Genomic DNA, 18,106 nt, shown 5'->3' with positions numbered 1-18,106 from the left:
AACCACTTCACAGTACACGTGAATGAAGTCGAGTTCTTTCTACATTTCCTTGGCTGAAAAAAGAGACAGCATTACCTGCTTCAATCATTTGCACACCAATTGTTTGGATTCACTACTAATTTGACCCGACTTGACTTTGGGCGATAATCTTATCAGGAGGGCAATACATCCTTCAGTCAACAGCAATCCATTGTAATCATTTAATCGGCCTTTCCGAATCTTGAAAGTATATCACGAATCCAAACCGTCCGATTCCCATCCATATCACATTCCGGCTACCACACCAAAAATAATTTAATTTCGACGAGACGGTCAAGGATTCTCAAAATAACTATCTCAATCATCATCAATCCAAAGATTTCGTGGTGTTTTGTCTTTACACATCATCTGGTCTCCACATTTCTCAACGGATCTCAGCTCGGCCAAGGGGAACGACGTCGATAAGGTCACGAGTTTGGTCTTGCTGAAAGAGTGGTTATCGACAACGAGTAGCTCAACGATTCCAAACCTTGCATTTGAGTTTAAATTTAGTTTATTCAAAAAAAAGAAGCAGGAAATCAATGAATGGAAGGGTAACTCGATCAATCGACCTTGGGAGATTTACCATTTGAATTGGAAAGCGCGCGTCTGCTATTTTAAGAAGAAACGTGATCGTCATCCGAATTTAATTCAAGAAAGCTCATCATATTGGATCATCCCCATTACCAAACATTTTAAATACTGTACGTTTAACCGCCGAAGAGAGATTTTTTCTTTTGTTTCTAAAACCTTCATTGTCGCAATAGGGTAAATCAACTTAAAGGATGGCGCCTAACACCATGAATATAGAAAATAGTCCCCTTGAAACTCAGGAGCTTGTGAATTTAGCTCGAGATATTTTGGTGGTCAACTCAGGCAGTGAAGAAGGAATAGAAATCACTCAAAAAATAGTTGAGATGGCGACTCCAGAAGGTTCAGATAAACACGCGGAATCACCGACGGCTAGATTCACAGCAGTCAATGGTAGAAATCAGAATGAAACCTCACCTACGACCAATGGAAATGGAAATGTTACTAGCACCGGAGTCAATGGGAACGGCGTTGCAAGGAGGGGTTCTGATGAGAGGCCAAATGGACAACCTAGAATTTCACCTCCAGGCCATGAGAAATTGACCATCACAACAACTCAGGATCAAGACTGGTCTTCTTCAAAAAATGGGGAACGTACTCATTTACCTGATCGCCAAATGAATACTAGCCAGAATTCAAATCATTATTCCGACGAGAATTCTCACAAACGTAAAAGATCTGGTTCAATGGATCAAGGTTCATCATCCGCAAATTCATACCACAGCCATGCCCTACCGAATTCAACAAAAGCGACACCAACCACGGCGACTACCGAATCTGATGGGATCAGAGATGATGGAAGTGTTCGAGCAAAATCTCAACCTCATTTAGATTCCAGAGAGACGTACAGCGCAGATTCACAGTACAGACAATTTATGTCAGCAACTGACTCAGCTCGGGATACACCTTCGAATGACTTATGGCATAGTCGTCATTATCCTCAACATCCCCAAGTTGCTTCCGATGAGCATATTGGAGAGGTATTACAAAGAGCATCTCAAAATCTGGATGCGCAGCAACATGAGTACGATCGTCGTACACTTTCTGGGGATGATAATCGATATGCTGATCCGCAATCTGCATACAGCCAAGAGAGACGGGAGTTGTCTGCACAATCAGATCTCAAGAAACGGAAAAGAAATTTTAGTAATAGAACCAAGACAGGCTGTATGACATGCAGAAGACGAAAGAAGAAGTGCGATGAATCCAGGCCAGAATGTAAATTAATCGGACAATATTTCGTCGAATTCTACTGACATCTGATATAGGTAACAATTGTCTCCGTGGTGGGTTTGTCTGTTCTGGATATCAGCAACGAGGTTCCTATCCAAAGGTCGAAATGAAACAAACTCCAGTTCCATTACAATCTAAAACCGAATACGAGAGCCCTTCTTCATACACGCAGCCATCACCATATGGAAACCAACCTGGAATTCCAACTCGAAGGGAACCATTACCTGGATATCGCGGCCAAAGCTTACGTGTAGATCCTCATAGCAGAGCTATCACAGATGCAGATGATCAAGCAAGCGCAACTACCTTACCTAGTGCTTCCATCACAAGCCCGGAGAATAATCGAATATCCTCATCAGGTTATGGAATCCAACAAACACCCACTCCTGTGAGTGCAAATAGTGCCCATCCAGATCGTTACAAGAGTGAGTATCCGCGTGTTGGACCTCTCCATGATCTTTCCAGGCAAGAGCCAAGAACGGAGCCGGATACTGGAACACCGCATTCTGCTCGTGAGCCCAGTTCGGCTCTTCCAAATTTACTCAATCATCAGATTCACCCCGATAGTCCCCATAGCAGCGCCCAAGTTGCCGCACAACTAGCACTTTCTCATCCTGCAAGTCGACAGAGAACTCAAAAGGAAGAAATGTTAGCTGGCCGTCATTACTTCCCATTCGATAAAGAACTAGTTCTTGAACGTGAACGTTGCAATACAGCTTGCTGGCGTTTCAACAATAGCACTAATCCTAATAATGGTGTATCACCCGAAGAACGAGCTCGTCAATTCCGCGATATCCTTCAACCACGCGATCATGTCATTTCTCCCACCCAGGCTACGCCTGCCACTCCTGTTGGTAAAGTCGGCGATAATGTGGTCGTCGAAGCTCCATTTACTTGCGATTATGGATACAATATTAGCATTGGACAAGATGTCGCCATTGGAAAGAACTGCACAATTCTTGATACTTGCGAGGTTAAGATCGGTGATCGTTGCAATATTGGACCAAATGTTAATCTCTATACCGCCACGCTACACATTGATCCGAAGAGAAGACTTGGATCCCGAGGACCAAATTTGGGAAGAAAAATCATCATTCAAGAGGATTGTTGGATTGGTGGTGGTGTAACGATTTTACCCGGTAGAACTATCGGGAAAGGTAGTACAGTGGGAGCGGGCTCGATTGTCACAAGAGATGTTCCACCTTATACAGTGGTTTGTGGAAATCCGGCAAGAGTTATTCGCGGTCTCTATCCGCCACATGAAGGCTGATGGTCATTCTGCAACATCTCATTACGAAGGATGAGCTAATGGATTACCTCCTTAATATTTGATTTTATCTTTCATTTCATACTTTTCAATTGTACCTAGGGAATCTTTTTCTTGGTGTTTTCAGTTCATGCTACTGCTGTTTGGGCTTAGATCGGGATGGAGATGTGTACGGAATGGAATGGAATGGAAAGAGTTGCTTTCTCTGGTAGCTTATGGCGTAGGGAATGGCTAGCGGGCTAGGATGAATTTTTTAGCTTGTTTTTTTTTGTTTACTTGTTTGCTTTTTTGTTTAATTGCTTGCGTGGCTTAGGGATCGAAGATGGCTGGGAGATTTTTATGATATACATGTAGGATGATTATGAGGAGGGGAAGAAAGGAAGGGAGAAGTTAGAGAATGCATGGTGGGATGGATGGATGAATTGGATGGGAAAAGTATGTTGTATTCATCAACTCGGTTCTTTTTGCTATAGCTACTCATAGGTGGAATCGAGATTGTAATGAAATGAAATGCTTACTTCATTTACTTAGTTGCATTCATGACTCTTATCTTCCGGAACCCATTTTTTTTTCTATCCCGTTGTTTGTCTGAAATCTTTTGACTTTTGCTGTCTTGACTTTTGACTTGCGTTAATATTTCGTTGGCGGGATGTTTGTATTGGGAAGTTGGAAGTAGGAAGGGAGGGAGTTGAAGGTGGTAGGGGAGATTTATGTTGATGTTTGTGATGTTTGATGTGCTTGATTATTTCATTTTGAGATATAGGGATAGATAGACGGTGATTGATTAGGTGATTGAGTAGATGATTGAGTAGATGGATTGTGAGATACGGATTACGGAATAGTCATGCTAAATACCCATCGCTATAGAAGTATAACTAACGTACATAGAAGAGCGTTTGGAAAGAAATCCGGGGGAAAAAAAGAGAAGATAGAGATAGAGATACAGAAAAGTAAGAGAAAACATGCAGAATATATTTCTGCTATTGCCTCGTCTTTCTAGAGACAGTCTATCGAAAAATTGACGAGTAGCTTAGGAAGAGATGGATGGGTGGATAGATGGGTATGGGTAGAGGAGTTTGCTTGGTGACTTTCTGTACGATGAGTTTTAGAGTTTGGGTATTTGTATAGGGGTAGGTTATTTTGCTGTGGTTGTTAATACAGGAGAGTGGGGTGTTGATATAGATGGTTGCTTGGTTGCTTGGAGGAGTATTTATTTGTATTATAGTGTTTTTTTGTCGCTGTAACTCAATAATACGTTTCATCAGGGGCATATCAATGAGGGTGCATGATACGATATAAGATTTTTTTGTATTTCATTTACACACTTTGATTACTTACCAGTCAGGCAATTCATGATTTCTTAAACAGCTGTGTAGTCACAGATGAGCGTGAACTCTCAAGAGATGTATTGAGTCATCTTTGGAATTAGAGATGTACCTGCTAGATACACTTGCATATTAACGGGACTCTTCTTATAGCCGTTTGAAAGCTGGATTTATTATACTTATGCTTCCGTTGTGACTACACGTACATTTACTAAATCATGATGGCGACTGCGAAATTCAAATATATTAGGTCGCTAAGCCAAATCCCTCTTGATCTCGATCATACGTAATAGAGTAATAAAGATTCATTTTATATACATTTAGTGATACAGACCCACCGACAGTAAAACACATAATAAAGACAAAGATCAAACGAAATTGTGTAAATTGAGATACACTTGAGAAACGGCGGCGGGAGCGTGTGCTCTCAACACATCCAGAGAAAAAGATGCCAGAAACTCCTGTCATTAACCTAGCCTATTTTGACATAAGCTAACTCCACTTGAAGAACACGGTCGGCCAGGCTGGATGCGAGCTTGATTATGTCTGTTGCAATCATTTGCTATCTAATCACATTTCCAAACACTGCATCATTTATCCAGATGTGAATAGCAAGAAAATTTTGATGGCACATCATACATTATTTAGCCGCTGTGTACAGTTAAATGAGATCTGCAAAACGCTATATCCAAAAACCAAAATTCGAATCTAATAACTTCACATATCCTCTAGTCCTGCTCAACTTGTGGTATATATAAACTGTCACTCGATTGACACATAAACAGAAGGGTCGCCTAAGCGAATATACTTGCCTAGTATGTATCCGACGCCACAACGTTCATAAGATACCGTACTGAGGATGTCTGAGAGCGGTTTGACGATCAAGACGTAGTGTTTCTTCATACTTGCATCATTGGCGTGATATTTGTCAGTACCAACAATCACGCATTTTGCTGTACTAATCGTTGAGTCATCGTAGTATATATATGCCTCACTTCTGCTAGCGTTTGCAGGTATATTAAAGTCAAATACTTTGGCTTGGATAGCCACACTATCATTCTGGCAGCTTGTTTGAAGCCATGAAGTTTGATAGCCGGTAAGATTAGCAAATGGTAATTTCACTCCGGCATCATTCCAAGAAACCTGCCCGCCGCCAGGTTCGATGAACGAGACTGCGCCATCAAAAGCCATCCATGACCAAGTCGGTGGAGTCCGCCGAGAATGTGTGCCAGGTGGAATCTTCTTCAGCGGTCCTGTATGATCAGCCCGTCGCCAGAGCAAGCAGCGGCCCCAGAATGTTTTGAAAAGCCCTGCTAAGCTTCGCGTCTTAAATGCGATGGTTAGTCGCTCCATCAGTCCATCAATTGCGATAGGTCTGTCCTCCGGATGGGAAAACTCTAGACTGGTATATCTCTCGAACAAATCGATAAAGAGCTTGATTTGATCCCCGACGGTGCTTGACGGTCGGATTGTGTAGCCAGGAAAATTGGGGTCACCGAGGAAAGCTATCTTATCGCTAATGAGAAGGCATTAGTCAAGTCTACTTTGTTAATAAACAGACTAGCTTACTTCTTGAGCTTTGCCAATGTTTCGCAACGAATCCCCTCGCCACACTCCCAATAGGTCTGATTGTCTGTAAAGTAAATAGTTCTGCGTGCCAAGGCGCGTTCCTGCAAAACCCATCCGCGTCGGGCTAGGGGGCTGTGAAGGACATCCCGCTCAAAGTCGGTTGTGATTGGTGAGATAAAGACATCACCGATTTTGACATATTTTGATCGTGATTCTCGATTTTCTAAGAAGCCAACCTTGGCACTCTCGGCATTGCAAGCAGCCAAAACGCAGTACGCACCGTTGAATGTTGTTTGCATCTTATCTGCCTCCTCACCAAAATCACCATCAGGGCCTTGTATGATGCACAGAGAATCGATCCACAGGTAGGTACAGCCCAGTGCGCTCGTAATTGCAATGGCGTTCCTAAAGCTAAGTGGTAGCTCGTCCATCGGGATTTTCTTCTGGCGTTGTTCGAGATTATTCTGCGTTGTGATGGCTTCATAAGGCATACCACCCCATTTATGAGAAAGTGCAATGTATCGGATACCTTCAGAAAGAATACTCTGAGAGAGATCTGCCGTCGCCACGATCTTTGGTTTCTTCAGGTTTGCGACACTGATGAGCCTTGTTGGGAGGATATGAGTATCCTTGGGTGCACAAACGTCTTTGTGATTGTCATTACATTCTGCAAGCCACGCCCTTGGTAGTTTCATGAAGGAGTCAAGATCCGCAGGAGAGGGGTCGCGATTACTGTTCAATGAAGCTAGTGTCGGTGCAGCTAAAGGAGTTGTTGTATACTGCATTGTTTCTGGTACTTTTGTTAAACAAAATCACTAAACGGCGAGACCTCAATACTTACTAAATAGGCGAAGAAACTTTTGGTTGGTTCCTTTCAGAACGAAATTATCGCCTGATCGTACTAACGAGATCTGCTGGATGCCATCACGACTCTTGAAGCCGTGATCCTTGGCTGCCGTATAGATTACTTCGCAGAGATCGCACTCTTCTTTTATTGAATTGGTCTCCAATGTATTCATATTGTGAGAAGTTTCCGTGTGCAGTGACGAGATGTCGATATCATTGCAGTCTGTACACAATTCGGGTTCGTCGCAACCGAAGTTCCGGTCCTTTAACATCGACTCAACAAATGAAGGATCTTCAGGAGTAGTCTTCCACTGGTCTTCTATGTTGCTCGTATACTCACGCAGTTGAGCTATCACAGTTCCCCGTCCTTTAGGAATAGGAATATTTACTCCCCTTGCATCTTCAGCCGACAATAACGACCCGCTTGTAAATTGTGATGTTTTGCTTGTGGCTGAATTAGTAAGATTGGGTGGAGACATGCTTGTCCGATCCCCCCACGGAATATATAATTCTCATCTCCTCCAGCGCGTTCAAGAATACTGTTAAGCTGTTGCTTTAGATCTTTTGCGTTTGTACGAAACCCTTTGGCGTAGAGGTCGGAGTTTGGAGGCAGTTTAATCTTGAGCAATCTATCTCTCGTCAATCTTATCAGGTCACCGATGACACCATCGCGTTCTAAGTCGTGCTCTAATATATGGTCCATCCACCCGGTAACTGCTTCTGTCAATCCGTAGCTTCCATCTCTTCTTTTTCGCCAATATGGTGTCGCACCTTTCTCTCCTGTGGTGAATCCGTTGGCGCGCAAGAAGACATTATGAGACTCGTGTCCATATAGCAACCACAGTACGGCTTCAAAAATTACACATCCCATAGACCAAATATCGAATAGGCGTGAAATTTTGCCTTGAGCCTCCTCATGATTCTTTTTCTCTAGGTCTGGTGGTTCGTACCATCGTGTTCTCCAAAGTTCCTTCTCCTTAGTATGCCTCATGCTTGTCACAAATTGATGCTGCTGAGCTCTTCCCAGATCTGCGAGCTTTAAAACCCCTAATTCATCATCTTTTTGGCCGGTAGTAAAACGTAATATATTCTCCGGTTTGATATCGCCATGACGCCAATTCAACGTGTCGGAATTCTCGGTTGCGTTTAAACTTGCAGGGTCAGAAGAAACCAAGATGCTTGGTATTGTTTTACTGCCGTCGCTATCTTCCTCAGAATCGATATTGATCGTAGGCAAGGAAGAGCTATCCACATATGTTCCACCGTTATCAAGAGCGTCCTCCTTCCATGTTGCAGTCTTCTGCGATGAGAGTCTAGGCGAGTTTGACGTAGAGTTCTTTCTACTATTTCCAGGGGACCGAGCTCTAGTAGAATGCATTGCTTCGAGAGCCTGCGCTAGTCCATGTAGCTGTTTCAGCACTTCTGCGACCCTTCGCCGAACCTTACAAACGTCGGGAAAATCCACTTGTGGCTCAGGATTTTTCTCCCAGAAGTCAAAGAGACTTCCACCATTTGCCCATTCAAGTACAAGATAGTACTCATCGAGCTGTTTGTTTGTAGCAATTTGACTGTAGGCGGCAAAAGCTTGAATGATATTTTCACTTAAATAGTTTAGCTGTTTATGAGCTCTTGCCTCACGCTCCCATTCTTTTCGAATGTTATAGCCAGGGTCACTAATTTTTTTCAGCTTCTTCAAAGCGACTCTCACCGTCTTGTCAAGAACGTCGACTTTATTCTGCTTACTAGCTAACATTTTCACACATTCGACTTCGCTGAAGTGGCCACTTCTTGAAGGAGTATTTGCTTCGTCAAAAACCGTGAACGGAAGAATTTGCTTTTTATCGAATTCATAGATGAAGACGTCTATATCAAACGTGGGGAGGATAAATGACAGCCGTTTATTTTTAAAATCGTCAATTGTTCTCTCGTTCCACAATCTATGTTGAAAGTATGACGTGCCAAGTTTGTAGGATTCTAAGAACGTATCATTGAATCCTTTCTCCATTAGAGAGGCCATGGCATCCCGACGATCTCCAAAATTGGAAAATACCTGCAGCAATGTCGCAAATGTCTTTTTCGCGCAGCTAACAATGTACTCGACTAGGGGAGAAACGTCGCGGCCACCACCAAGGGCAGCTTTTATCCTGTCTCTCCTTAATAGTCTATCATATTCATCGTCTGGAAGGTAAGTTCCTTCTGGGGATAATCCAATAGTGTTGCTTTTCAGGACTTTCAATATTTCGTCACCAAGGTCAATCGGAGTTGTCGGCGGTTGCACTGCAATTAAACCTGGCTCGGATTTTTCTCTTGCACCTCGTACTTTGATGTTCTCGTTAGCATTTTCTCGAGATATAAGGCGAGATAACGTTAGCTTACCTTGATAATTGGAGGATTTATGCGTCAACGCGGGCATTGTAATTTGTGAAAGCACCCTGAATTGTATAGAGAGGAGAGGTTGAAACTAAAGAGAAAAAAACTCAAGGGTACCATCGAATTTGCTATCTCCCATACTCGACATCTCCAAGAGGCTTTTTGAATTTGCGGTACGATGCTTGTAGGATTCGAGCTCAGACGGACAGCTGGACAATAAAGTATGATCCCTGCAGATCCAGCCTGATAGTGCATAACCACGGTTGTTGTGCTAGTTAACTACCTCTTGGGTTCCACAAACCCCTTTGCAGAAGGTCGATTATTCATGTGAACATCTGGATGCCAAAAACATTACTAGTCAACTTGAGGATGTGGCGCTAACTTGCATGACAGTGTGTTGAACATTAATCCGGTTCCCTGGTATATCTCGCCCCTGAATAGATGGAAATCAGAAGCCCGGTGTGAGAGTAGCCTGCCATCGACCCGGCTAAAATGATTTTCGAGTTAGAGGTTCGGATTTTACCGCTTGGTTTCTCTGCAAAACATTTTAAGACCCAACAAAATCCAGCCAGCATGGAAGCAAGTTCCCGTCGTGCGCTAGAAATATACTCGACCGAGACTTCTCTGCTTCAAGTGGTGGACATCTTGCCATCATTCTACCGGGTTATATGCCAGTAGAATCCAAAGCCTGGAAAAAGATGTCGAGGCTGTTGACCTTATCAGCTCATCGATTACGTGGCTGGAGATAAAAAAAGAATCCAGGCATAACAAGCCCCCAAACAATATTTAATGAAAGCAGCTGATAACGAGAGCCTCAATACTGATCATCTTGATCATACTATCCTTTCAATGTTACATTACATTCTTCCGGTGAGAGTGCGCATCGGAAAACTTTCCGTCAAATCTTATTCTTTCCATCAATCGCCAATCGCGGCATTATTTATCATCTTAAAATAGTATTTCTCCCGTGGAGTACAATCCCGCATGTGTGATGAATTTTGGAAATTTCAAGATCCATTATAAGTGTAATGCGGTCATTCAAGTACCAAAAGGACCAGAAGGGATGAAGTATCAAATTAGTCGGATTTAAAGACTCACTGACGAAAGCGTCCAGGCGCCATCTCACGTGACGTCATTTCTCTCGTCCATCCTGCCTCCACGTAAGTGAAATGAGAGGCGGAAATTGAGTACCATTTAGAAGGACTTCAACAATTCGAATTTCTTTTTATTGTCATATTAATATATATAGTTCTGATTGTTAACATGAAGAAGTCTCAAATTTCTGTTTGGTCTCCTCAGATCTTAGTATTTAACTTGACATACCTATGATTCAATTAAAGAAGTCCTTTGAAAAGGTACTCAATTCCCGCCTCATATTTAGCTTCTGTAGAGCCTGCTTAGCTGGAAGGAAGTAAGATATGATTGAGAGAAGTGAGGCGAGGTGATTTGTAGAAATACTGAGATATGATTCATCAATGCCAGTCATCGACAAAAGAAGGATTCTATCGATTCGAGAAAGCAGGATCTTCACTCCATGTGCACAAGTATGCATGTGTCGTGTGAGGTTTATGCAAGCTGCGGCTACGTCGGTCGATGACGCCGTGTCAATGGAATATCCCCCGCTATGTTGTCACTTCCCTATAACCTGTCCAAACACTTCGCTTCATCTCCGCCAGTCCCTCCCCAAAGCACACATTGTACTCAACTCAGCGGTGTCACTATCTCAACACTCCGACCACTTCAATCTCCCGTTCGTTTCGAGCCTAGACTCTCTTTTAGAAAAAGTCTATTCTTTCAAATATGTAATCTCCTCACATGTGCCTCTAGTGCACAGTGTGATAACAGAGGTCATGTTAGGTATTGTTTGGCTATGTCCCTTGTTTGGAAGAATCTACGAGTAGTGATTAGCTAGAATAGTCAAGCATGCTTCCATATGTAGCTAAGGCAGTCACTGAATGAAGATCTTCACTTAATATGTGACAGATTCTAGGTACCGCTGTATCTCATATCGAATTCACAGCTAAGTGGTGAACCTGACCCTCAAGCATCTGAGGCCAAACAAAACCAGTTGCACACGAGACAGCTTCTGGTATTCACGATTGATATCTGATTTAGACACATGTATATTTGAGGTTTGTCAGATAATATCATTAGAAACACTCCTCATCGTCTTCTTTCCCCACCGCCACAATCATTCAGGAACCACTCTCCTCATCCCCACCCCAAACTTCTCTCCTCAGCCACTCCCCAGCCTTGCCATAAAACTCCCTCGGGTCAGGCTTCGCACGCGGAAACTTATCCCATCCATGCCTCACACCCATTACACACTCCAAATCTACTTCCCAACCCCAACCTTTCAATCTCTCTACAAAATCCTCCGCTTCTCTACACAGCATATCATGTTCACAAGTGACAATTCTCATTTTCCTCGGTAACCCTTTCTCCAACACCTCTTTGCTTTGGATTCCCGCAGAAAGTAATTTGTGCCTGCGATCAATATTCAAATACTCAGGTTTGTATGACTGATCGAAAATACTCGTGAGCCAAGATGGCAATGAAAGATTTGGATCTTTCATCCTCATCTTCTTTTCAGAGCGAGATATCGTACTATCAAAGCCAGGATACCATGCCATGATACCCTTGACATTCCAGTTCCTATCCTTTACCACCCCTCTGTCCTTCAAGTCTTCCAACAATAGTGGAATACCAAAACATAAACTTCCTCCCGCACTAAATCCACTCAATGCAATGTTTTCGGCATCAATGCCCAATTCTTCAGCATGGGAAAATACATAAAGAAGAGCATCACACGCATCATAAGGTCCTGTGGGAAAGGGATATTCGGGAGCCAATCGATAAGATGCAGATATCACAATGCAATTTTGTAATGTTGAGACAGTATGACACCAAAGCGAATCATCTGTCGGATTCCCAATCACGAAACCTCCGCCGTGAAAATTAAGTATACATGGCAGGGGCTCAGTTTTTGAGATTTGGTGGCCGTGGGGTTGGTATATATGGAGAGTGAGGGTTCCGGGAGAGGCGGGGAGAAGTGTAGTGTGGATACGGAGAGTGTAGGTCGCAGGGTGGGGAGGTGTGCGATAAATGTAGCGGAGGATGATGGGCGCGAAGGTATTGGCGAGGAAACGAATTGTTTTCACGATGAGGGTTAGGAGAATTCGTGGCAGAGACATTTTGTGAAGAGGAGAACTGCAATTTTACAACGTGATTTTTTGCTTAATCTTTGTCAATTTGATGGCAGTGGTTTGCTTTGTTGTGGTGGCAAATAAGTGTGTCAGCATGGCATGACGTTATCGTCCCTTCCTTCGCAACAGCCACGTCTGAATTCGATCCCGTCAATGAAGAATGTGTGTTTCAGACCAAACAAGTCTTATCTGAAGATTTAAAAATCGGGTTTCGTGATGTGGTGTCGCTTCGAGAGAATGGTTGATAACGATACCGATGATGTATTTATGCCTTGCTTTGTTCCGTCCTTCGGCCGATTGGGGTAGACATTTGATTGGTCGATTGAAACGACATTCGGTCAAACAACATTCCGAGCCCTCCATGTATATACATTGTTGGTCCGAATAATTATTAATACTGGAATCTAGGTAGGATTCGGACAAGGTATCAAATTTTCCCCAATACACGGGCAGATTCCCTCCTTTTCCACCGCACACTTATTCTCCATCAATTGATAGACGAATGTTATAAAATCAGGACTGAGGTTGAACCTTGAACGTCATTTGGGCGTTGAGTTTTGAACCTAGAGTCACAGAATATCGAAATAGGTTCCAGAAAAAGTGACTTTATTGCTAAAGTGCATTGCAACTGAATCAATGATGCTAGTTTACTGTTAAAATTGCCGATTTGCCAATATTGAGATTAGACTCGGACATTGAGGTTGCAGGAAAGCGCTATATTATTTCTAGACATGGGAATGAATTGTCCACCATCTTGTCACCTACTCTCCTCTTCATTCTCTAAGATTCCTCGCTGCTCTACTTTAAGCTCAACTAATCACTCCTTGGGAAAGTTTATCTATCACCCTCCTTCCTCTCCCTCGCCATTTGACTTAGTATCTCAACTCTTCACGTACTCAAAATCTCTCAATCCCTCCTTTCAACTTCAATCTCGCTTCGGCTCGAACAGTTGACGGGGGGCCAATTACAGAGAGCAGCGCCGATTGATCCTGCACTTGAAGCTAGATTCCTAACTTTGTATTTCGCGGTATATTCAATACGCCAGAAAAAGAAGATGTGTTTATCTTTACTGAGGTTTAGATCGATCTCGATATATGACGTTCGCCATAAAATGCCCACAACATGTGAATAACCAATCTAACAGGAGACACAGGACAAGATCAAAATTCTTTTCTGTGATGATCTCAGAGAGTCTGAATGTGGCGATACAGATTCTGGTTCTTTCAATTCCATCGCGATGATAGCGGACGCAGTGCATGATCTCCTTACTTCTCTTTTACACTAAGTTCGACCCTCTGCCCAGGAAGTATGCCATCCAAAATCTTCAACACATCTTCCCCAACTCCAATCACAAACTCCTCGAACTTCTTCACCTGATTTTCCATTCCAGCAAATACACCATAAGTGCTCCAATCACAATCTGAAAATCGACTTCCTCATCCTCATCCTCAACCCCAAACTCCCTCATCTCCATCCTTCAAATCGCGCCTCAAAATCTCTACCATACACCATCAAGCTCCTCTCCTCCCTATTCGCAATCCTCCATCCTTGATCAACTATTCCACTCACCAACCCATCACATCAAACAACAAACTTCCGCTAACCATTTCAACTCCCAATCCAATCCCCAACACCAACACAAGCAATTTCAACTCAATCCTCAACTCCCATGCCTATCCCCAGCCCCAATAAGCAGCAAGACATAGCACAGCACAACACATCTATTCCCCAAACCATAAAAACAATCACACAAAAACTTGATCTACTTAGATAGTCATCACACCCTTATATCAGCACCACCTTATTTCTTCACTCCTTTGAGTATTAAACTCCTACGCGTAATGCATAACCTATCATTCATACTCTCTCTCGTTTCACTCAGTGACTTCGCAACTGGGCCACGGTGCAACTATGAAATTGAGCAACTAAACACTCCAGTCATGTTGTGAGGAATGACTTTAGTTTCATGTTATGTGGTATAGGATAGGCAGAGATATATGAGATAGATAATACTATAAAATGATAGTAAAGCCACCTTACGTTTGTACCGATACTTCCTCAGGGGTTTTGTATTGTATGGCCAAGCTCTTCAAAATGAGGTATTATGTATGCCTTTCAAAAATGAGAGGAATGAAAACAAGAGAAAAGTATAGGAAAGAAACGAACAGAATGATAGATTGTAATCTTGAATACACAGTTCAGACTTGAAACTTCATATCTCACTCTACCTCACCTCAACTCAACTTACAAGACATAGCAATGCACTTGAGTAAATCATAGCATTTATGATTTTCTGGTAAAAAAATACTATCACACTAATCTATACAAGTGAAAAGCGAAGCGTCTTCCTTTCTCTTCCTCTGCTCTCCTCTTCCATCAGAGTAGCCACCTAACGCCTGTAAAGTTTTTCATACCCTCTCTACAACTACATCTTATTTCTTCTGCCTCTTCGAACTCTTATCAGTCCCCGTACTCATCACGCTCGCGCTTCTTTTAGGCGCAGCCGCCGAATTTGCATCAGCGTTCTCAGTACCATTGTTATCACCATTACCCTGCGCGCCATCACCGCCTTCTTGTTCATTTCCCGCCTCATTCTCTCCATTCTCTGTACTTTGTACTACAGCTGCCACTCCCGGTTCTTCACCCTCTCCTTCCCCATTCCCATCATTTTTATTCTTCGTTTCCTCCTTCTCATCCCTGGTACCATCCAGTCCTCCAGCAGCCGATAACCCACTCATTCTTCTCCTCCTCTTCTTTTCCTCTAACTGTGCCTTCAGCACATCGATTTCAGTTTGTAACTTCTCAGCCACCTTCTTACTATCCAACAGAATCCCAATACTCTTGAATAACTCATCATAACCATGGGCGACATCTGCCGTGCCCATAATTGGTTTCTCAGGAATGCCCAATTCAACCAACATATTTTTGATACGACCTTGTTGAATTGCACTCTTCGATGTAAGCGGTCTAATAAGTTTTTCACCACGGAAATATGGACCACCTTGTAAACGATCATGATGCGAAACACCGTAAACCTTTTCTTCTTCTTCTGTGAGTCTGCGGCGATCTGATGGTGTTTGAATAGACGATATGCTTCCTTTCTTATTACCCACTGCTGAAGCATTACCAGCGTTACCTGATGGTGCTGAGATGGATTCTCGAACATTGGAATCTCGTCTTGCATCATATCCACCGGGCGTATTACCAGTGACAGGAGTAGCACCACCAGGAGTTTGACCTTCTTGAATAGGTTTTCTTTTCTTACTTTTGTCCTGGGTGAGAAGTTGTTGACAGAGTTGATGTAGACCTTGACTAGTGATGAAAGCACTAATATTAGAACTACTTGCAGGAGCATCGAGTCTGGCGTAAAGTTCTCTTCGTTCCTCCATGAATTTTTCCGAGCGAGCCAGAATACGTTTGAGTTCCACCATAAGACTTTCTTCTTCTCGAGCTTCTTCCTTTGTACGTGTGAAAACGCCTTCCAGGAAATCTTTCCTCCTTGTCTCTTGTACAGGGTCGAAATTCAACATCTTTTGATGTAAATCGAATTCCGCAGTATTCATTTGATGTAAAGGTTTATTTAATGCCATCATAGCTGCACCTATCGTATAATATCTTACTTTCAAATCTTCCATAGTCCTGTCTCGTCTAGCTATCGCTCCTTCCATGATGTCTTCCGGAATGTCTTGAGGTATATATTCGTATCGATCCCATATAACCGGCCATCGTAAATCATATTCCTGAACCGTTCTCATCAAATAATCCGTTTCTTCTCTCGACCAATTCTCACTCTCCAGAATTTCCTTGTATTGTTCATCGGTATAATTCGGTACCTGCACTTTCACATTGTACTTTGCAAAGGTCGAGTCCTCAATTATCTCCTCTTCTCTTTCCTTTCCCTTCTCCCCATCCTCCCCCATTTCCGTATCCCCCTCGGCATCTTTCTCCCTCTGCTTTTCCTTCTCCCTCCCCTCAACCTTCCTCCAATGCTTCAGCACCAGGCCATCCCCATTCCTCGCACTATTCCTAAAACTCCTCGCTTCCCATTTCGTCGCCGGTTTTCGACTTCCAAATCTCTTCTTTTTGAAGACCGCTTCCTCTGGTACAATCGCAATAGGATTATCTCCTCCCAGATTTTGAACTTCTCTTGCCAGACCCCCCAATTTCGGTTTCTGGACAACAGTTTTTACTTTTTTCGGTCGAGGTGCCGAGGAGCTAGAGGGGAGATCCAGCATATCGCGAACATCGTGGGATGTCATTTTGAATTAATTACGTAGTTTTGTGGTGCGTGAGTGGAATTTCTATCTTATCATTTCTCTGGAATCGTATCGTAAAATAAAATGACACTTTAAGAAGATACAACAGACACGTGTCTGTTGATGAATTATTAGAGGGGAAAAAGATGAATTGATTGTTGAAAGATAGTTCAATGTTTCTACGAAATATTGCGATCGCGAAATATCCCAAAAACCCAACCATCAAACCGCTATCAACCGCTAACTTATCAGCACGTGAATCCACATATCCCTGTCCAAGAAGTCGCGAACGTGTTCTATCAATCCATCTGAATATAAGCCTTGAACAAGCTCAATCAAATCATCCTCGCAAGCTCACTACTTCAACCCTCACAATACGCATATAATTCCCGGTAATCGAAAATGCGCACATCTCTCCCCCTCATTGGGGCCGCTCTCTCCGTCCTCCTTGCCCCAGTTCAATCCCTCTACTTTTATATCGACGGCTCAGCACCCAAATGTTTCTTCGAGGAATTACCCAAAGACACATTGGTAGTAGGCCATTATACCGCTGAGGAATACGATGAAAATACAAGACAATGGAGTAAACATGATGGATTAAACATTTTTATTTCTGTAGATGTATGTATATACTCCTCTCCTCCCTTTGCCCAATCCCCTCAAGTCCCATCTACACTCTACTTCTACCCGTCATATCTAAGCATGCCAACAACCTACTAACCTCTCCCCCTTTAGGAAGTCTTCGACAACGACCACCGAGTAGTTTTCCAAACCGGTTCATCTTCTGGTCGTTTCACCTTCACAGCCGCCGATTCTGGCGACCACAAAATCTGCTTTACTCCCTCCTCCACCTCCGGTTCTAGCAATTGGCTCAGCGCATTACATTCAAATGGCGGTATTAAATTGACTCTCGATATGGCAATTGGAGAGACGAGCCAGATTGAAAGTGACGATAAGGGAAAAATCAACGATATTGTGCAAAAGGTCAAGGATTTGAATGGCAGATTGCAGGATATTAGAAGGGAACAGGTTTTCCAACGGGTAAGCGCTGATGTTTATTTGCTCTTTATACATTCATCTACTATGCTCTTCCTCATTTTTATGTACCCCAAACCTCCCCTTCTCCTTCCCAAATTCCAACTTCAAACCCCCAATTCTCAAATCCTTAAACCCAAACCAACCCACCCCCCTTAGGAACGCGAAGCCGAATTCCGCGACCAATCCGAATCCACCAACGCGCGCGTCGTCCGCTGGACACTAATCCAACTCGTCGTCTTGGGAATTACTTGCGCATGGCAACTCTCGCATCTGCGATCCTTCTTCATCAAGCAGAAATTGACTTAGATGTCCTTTTTCTGTGGTTATGTTTCAATTCGGCAATTGTCATTCGGGGGAAGGATAGAGGGAGAATGAGAGAGAAAGAGC

The 18,106-nt window shown here is 43.1% G+C and overlaps 5 protein-coding genes across 5 annotated transcripts; 2 read left to right on the top strand and 3 right to left on the bottom strand.

The window, feature by feature from the left end:
* Positions 1-803: 803 nt before the first annotated feature.
* Positions 804-3,112, top strand: Bfra_010795 (putative bacterial transferase hexapeptide protein; the record flags this gene model as incomplete). Its single annotated transcript, XM_037341128.1, has 2 exons — positions 804-1,827; positions 1,878-3,112. 2 exons carry the CDS (start codon positions 804-806, stop codon positions 3,110-3,112), a joined length of 2,259 nt encoding a protein of 752 aa, XP_037188547.1.
* Positions 3,113-5,196: 2,084 nt separating this feature from the next.
* Positions 5,197-9,262, bottom strand: Bfra_010794 (putative protein kinase domain-containing protein; the record flags this gene model as incomplete). The annotated part of the gene is made up of 5 exons (XM_037341127.1): positions 5,197-5,950; positions 6,004-6,793; positions 6,845-7,300; positions 7,327-9,168; positions 9,226-9,262. 5 exons carry the CDS (start codon positions 9,260-9,262, stop codon positions 5,197-5,199), a joined length of 3,879 nt encoding a protein of 1,292 aa, XP_037188546.1.
* Positions 9,263-11,414: 2,152 nt separating this feature from the next.
* Bfra_010793 (putative alpha beta-hydrolase protein) lies at positions 11,415-12,413 on the bottom strand (the record flags this gene model as incomplete). Its single annotated transcript, XM_037341126.1, has 1 exon — positions 11,415-12,413. The coding sequence occupies one exon, from the start codon at positions 12,411-12,413 to the stop codon at positions 11,415-11,417; it is 999 nt and encodes a 332-aa protein (XP_037188545.1).
* A 2,444-nt stretch (positions 12,414-14,857) lies between these two features.
* Positions 14,858-16,684, bottom strand: Bfra_010792 (putative swr1-complex protein 4 protein; the record flags this gene model as incomplete). Its single annotated transcript, XM_037341125.1, has 1 exon — positions 14,858-16,684. One exon carries the CDS (start codon positions 16,682-16,684, stop codon positions 14,858-14,860), a length of 1,827 nt encoding a protein of 608 aa, XP_037188544.1.
* A 399-nt stretch (positions 16,685-17,083) lies between these two features.
* Positions 17,084-18,025, top strand: Bfra_010791 (putative transmembrane emp24 domain-containing protein 9 protein; the record flags this gene model as incomplete). The annotated part of the gene is made up of 3 exons (XM_037341124.1): positions 17,084-17,302; positions 17,417-17,722; positions 17,876-18,025. The coding sequence occupies 3 exons, from the start codon at positions 17,084-17,086 to the stop codon at positions 18,023-18,025; spliced, it is 675 nt and encodes a 224-aa protein (XP_037188543.1).
* Positions 18,026-18,106: the final 81 nt, after the last annotated feature.

This window comes from Botrytis fragariae (genome assembly GCF_013461495.1).
Source record: "Botrytis fragariae strain BVB16 chromosome Unknown tig00000223, whole genome shotgun sequence".
Classification (NCBI taxonomy): domain Eukaryota; kingdom Fungi; phylum Ascomycota; class Leotiomycetes; order Helotiales; family Sclerotiniaceae; genus Botrytis; species Botrytis fragariae.
Note: the sequence above shows the minus strand (reverse complement) of the source record. Positions and strands in the feature narration are given on the sequence as shown.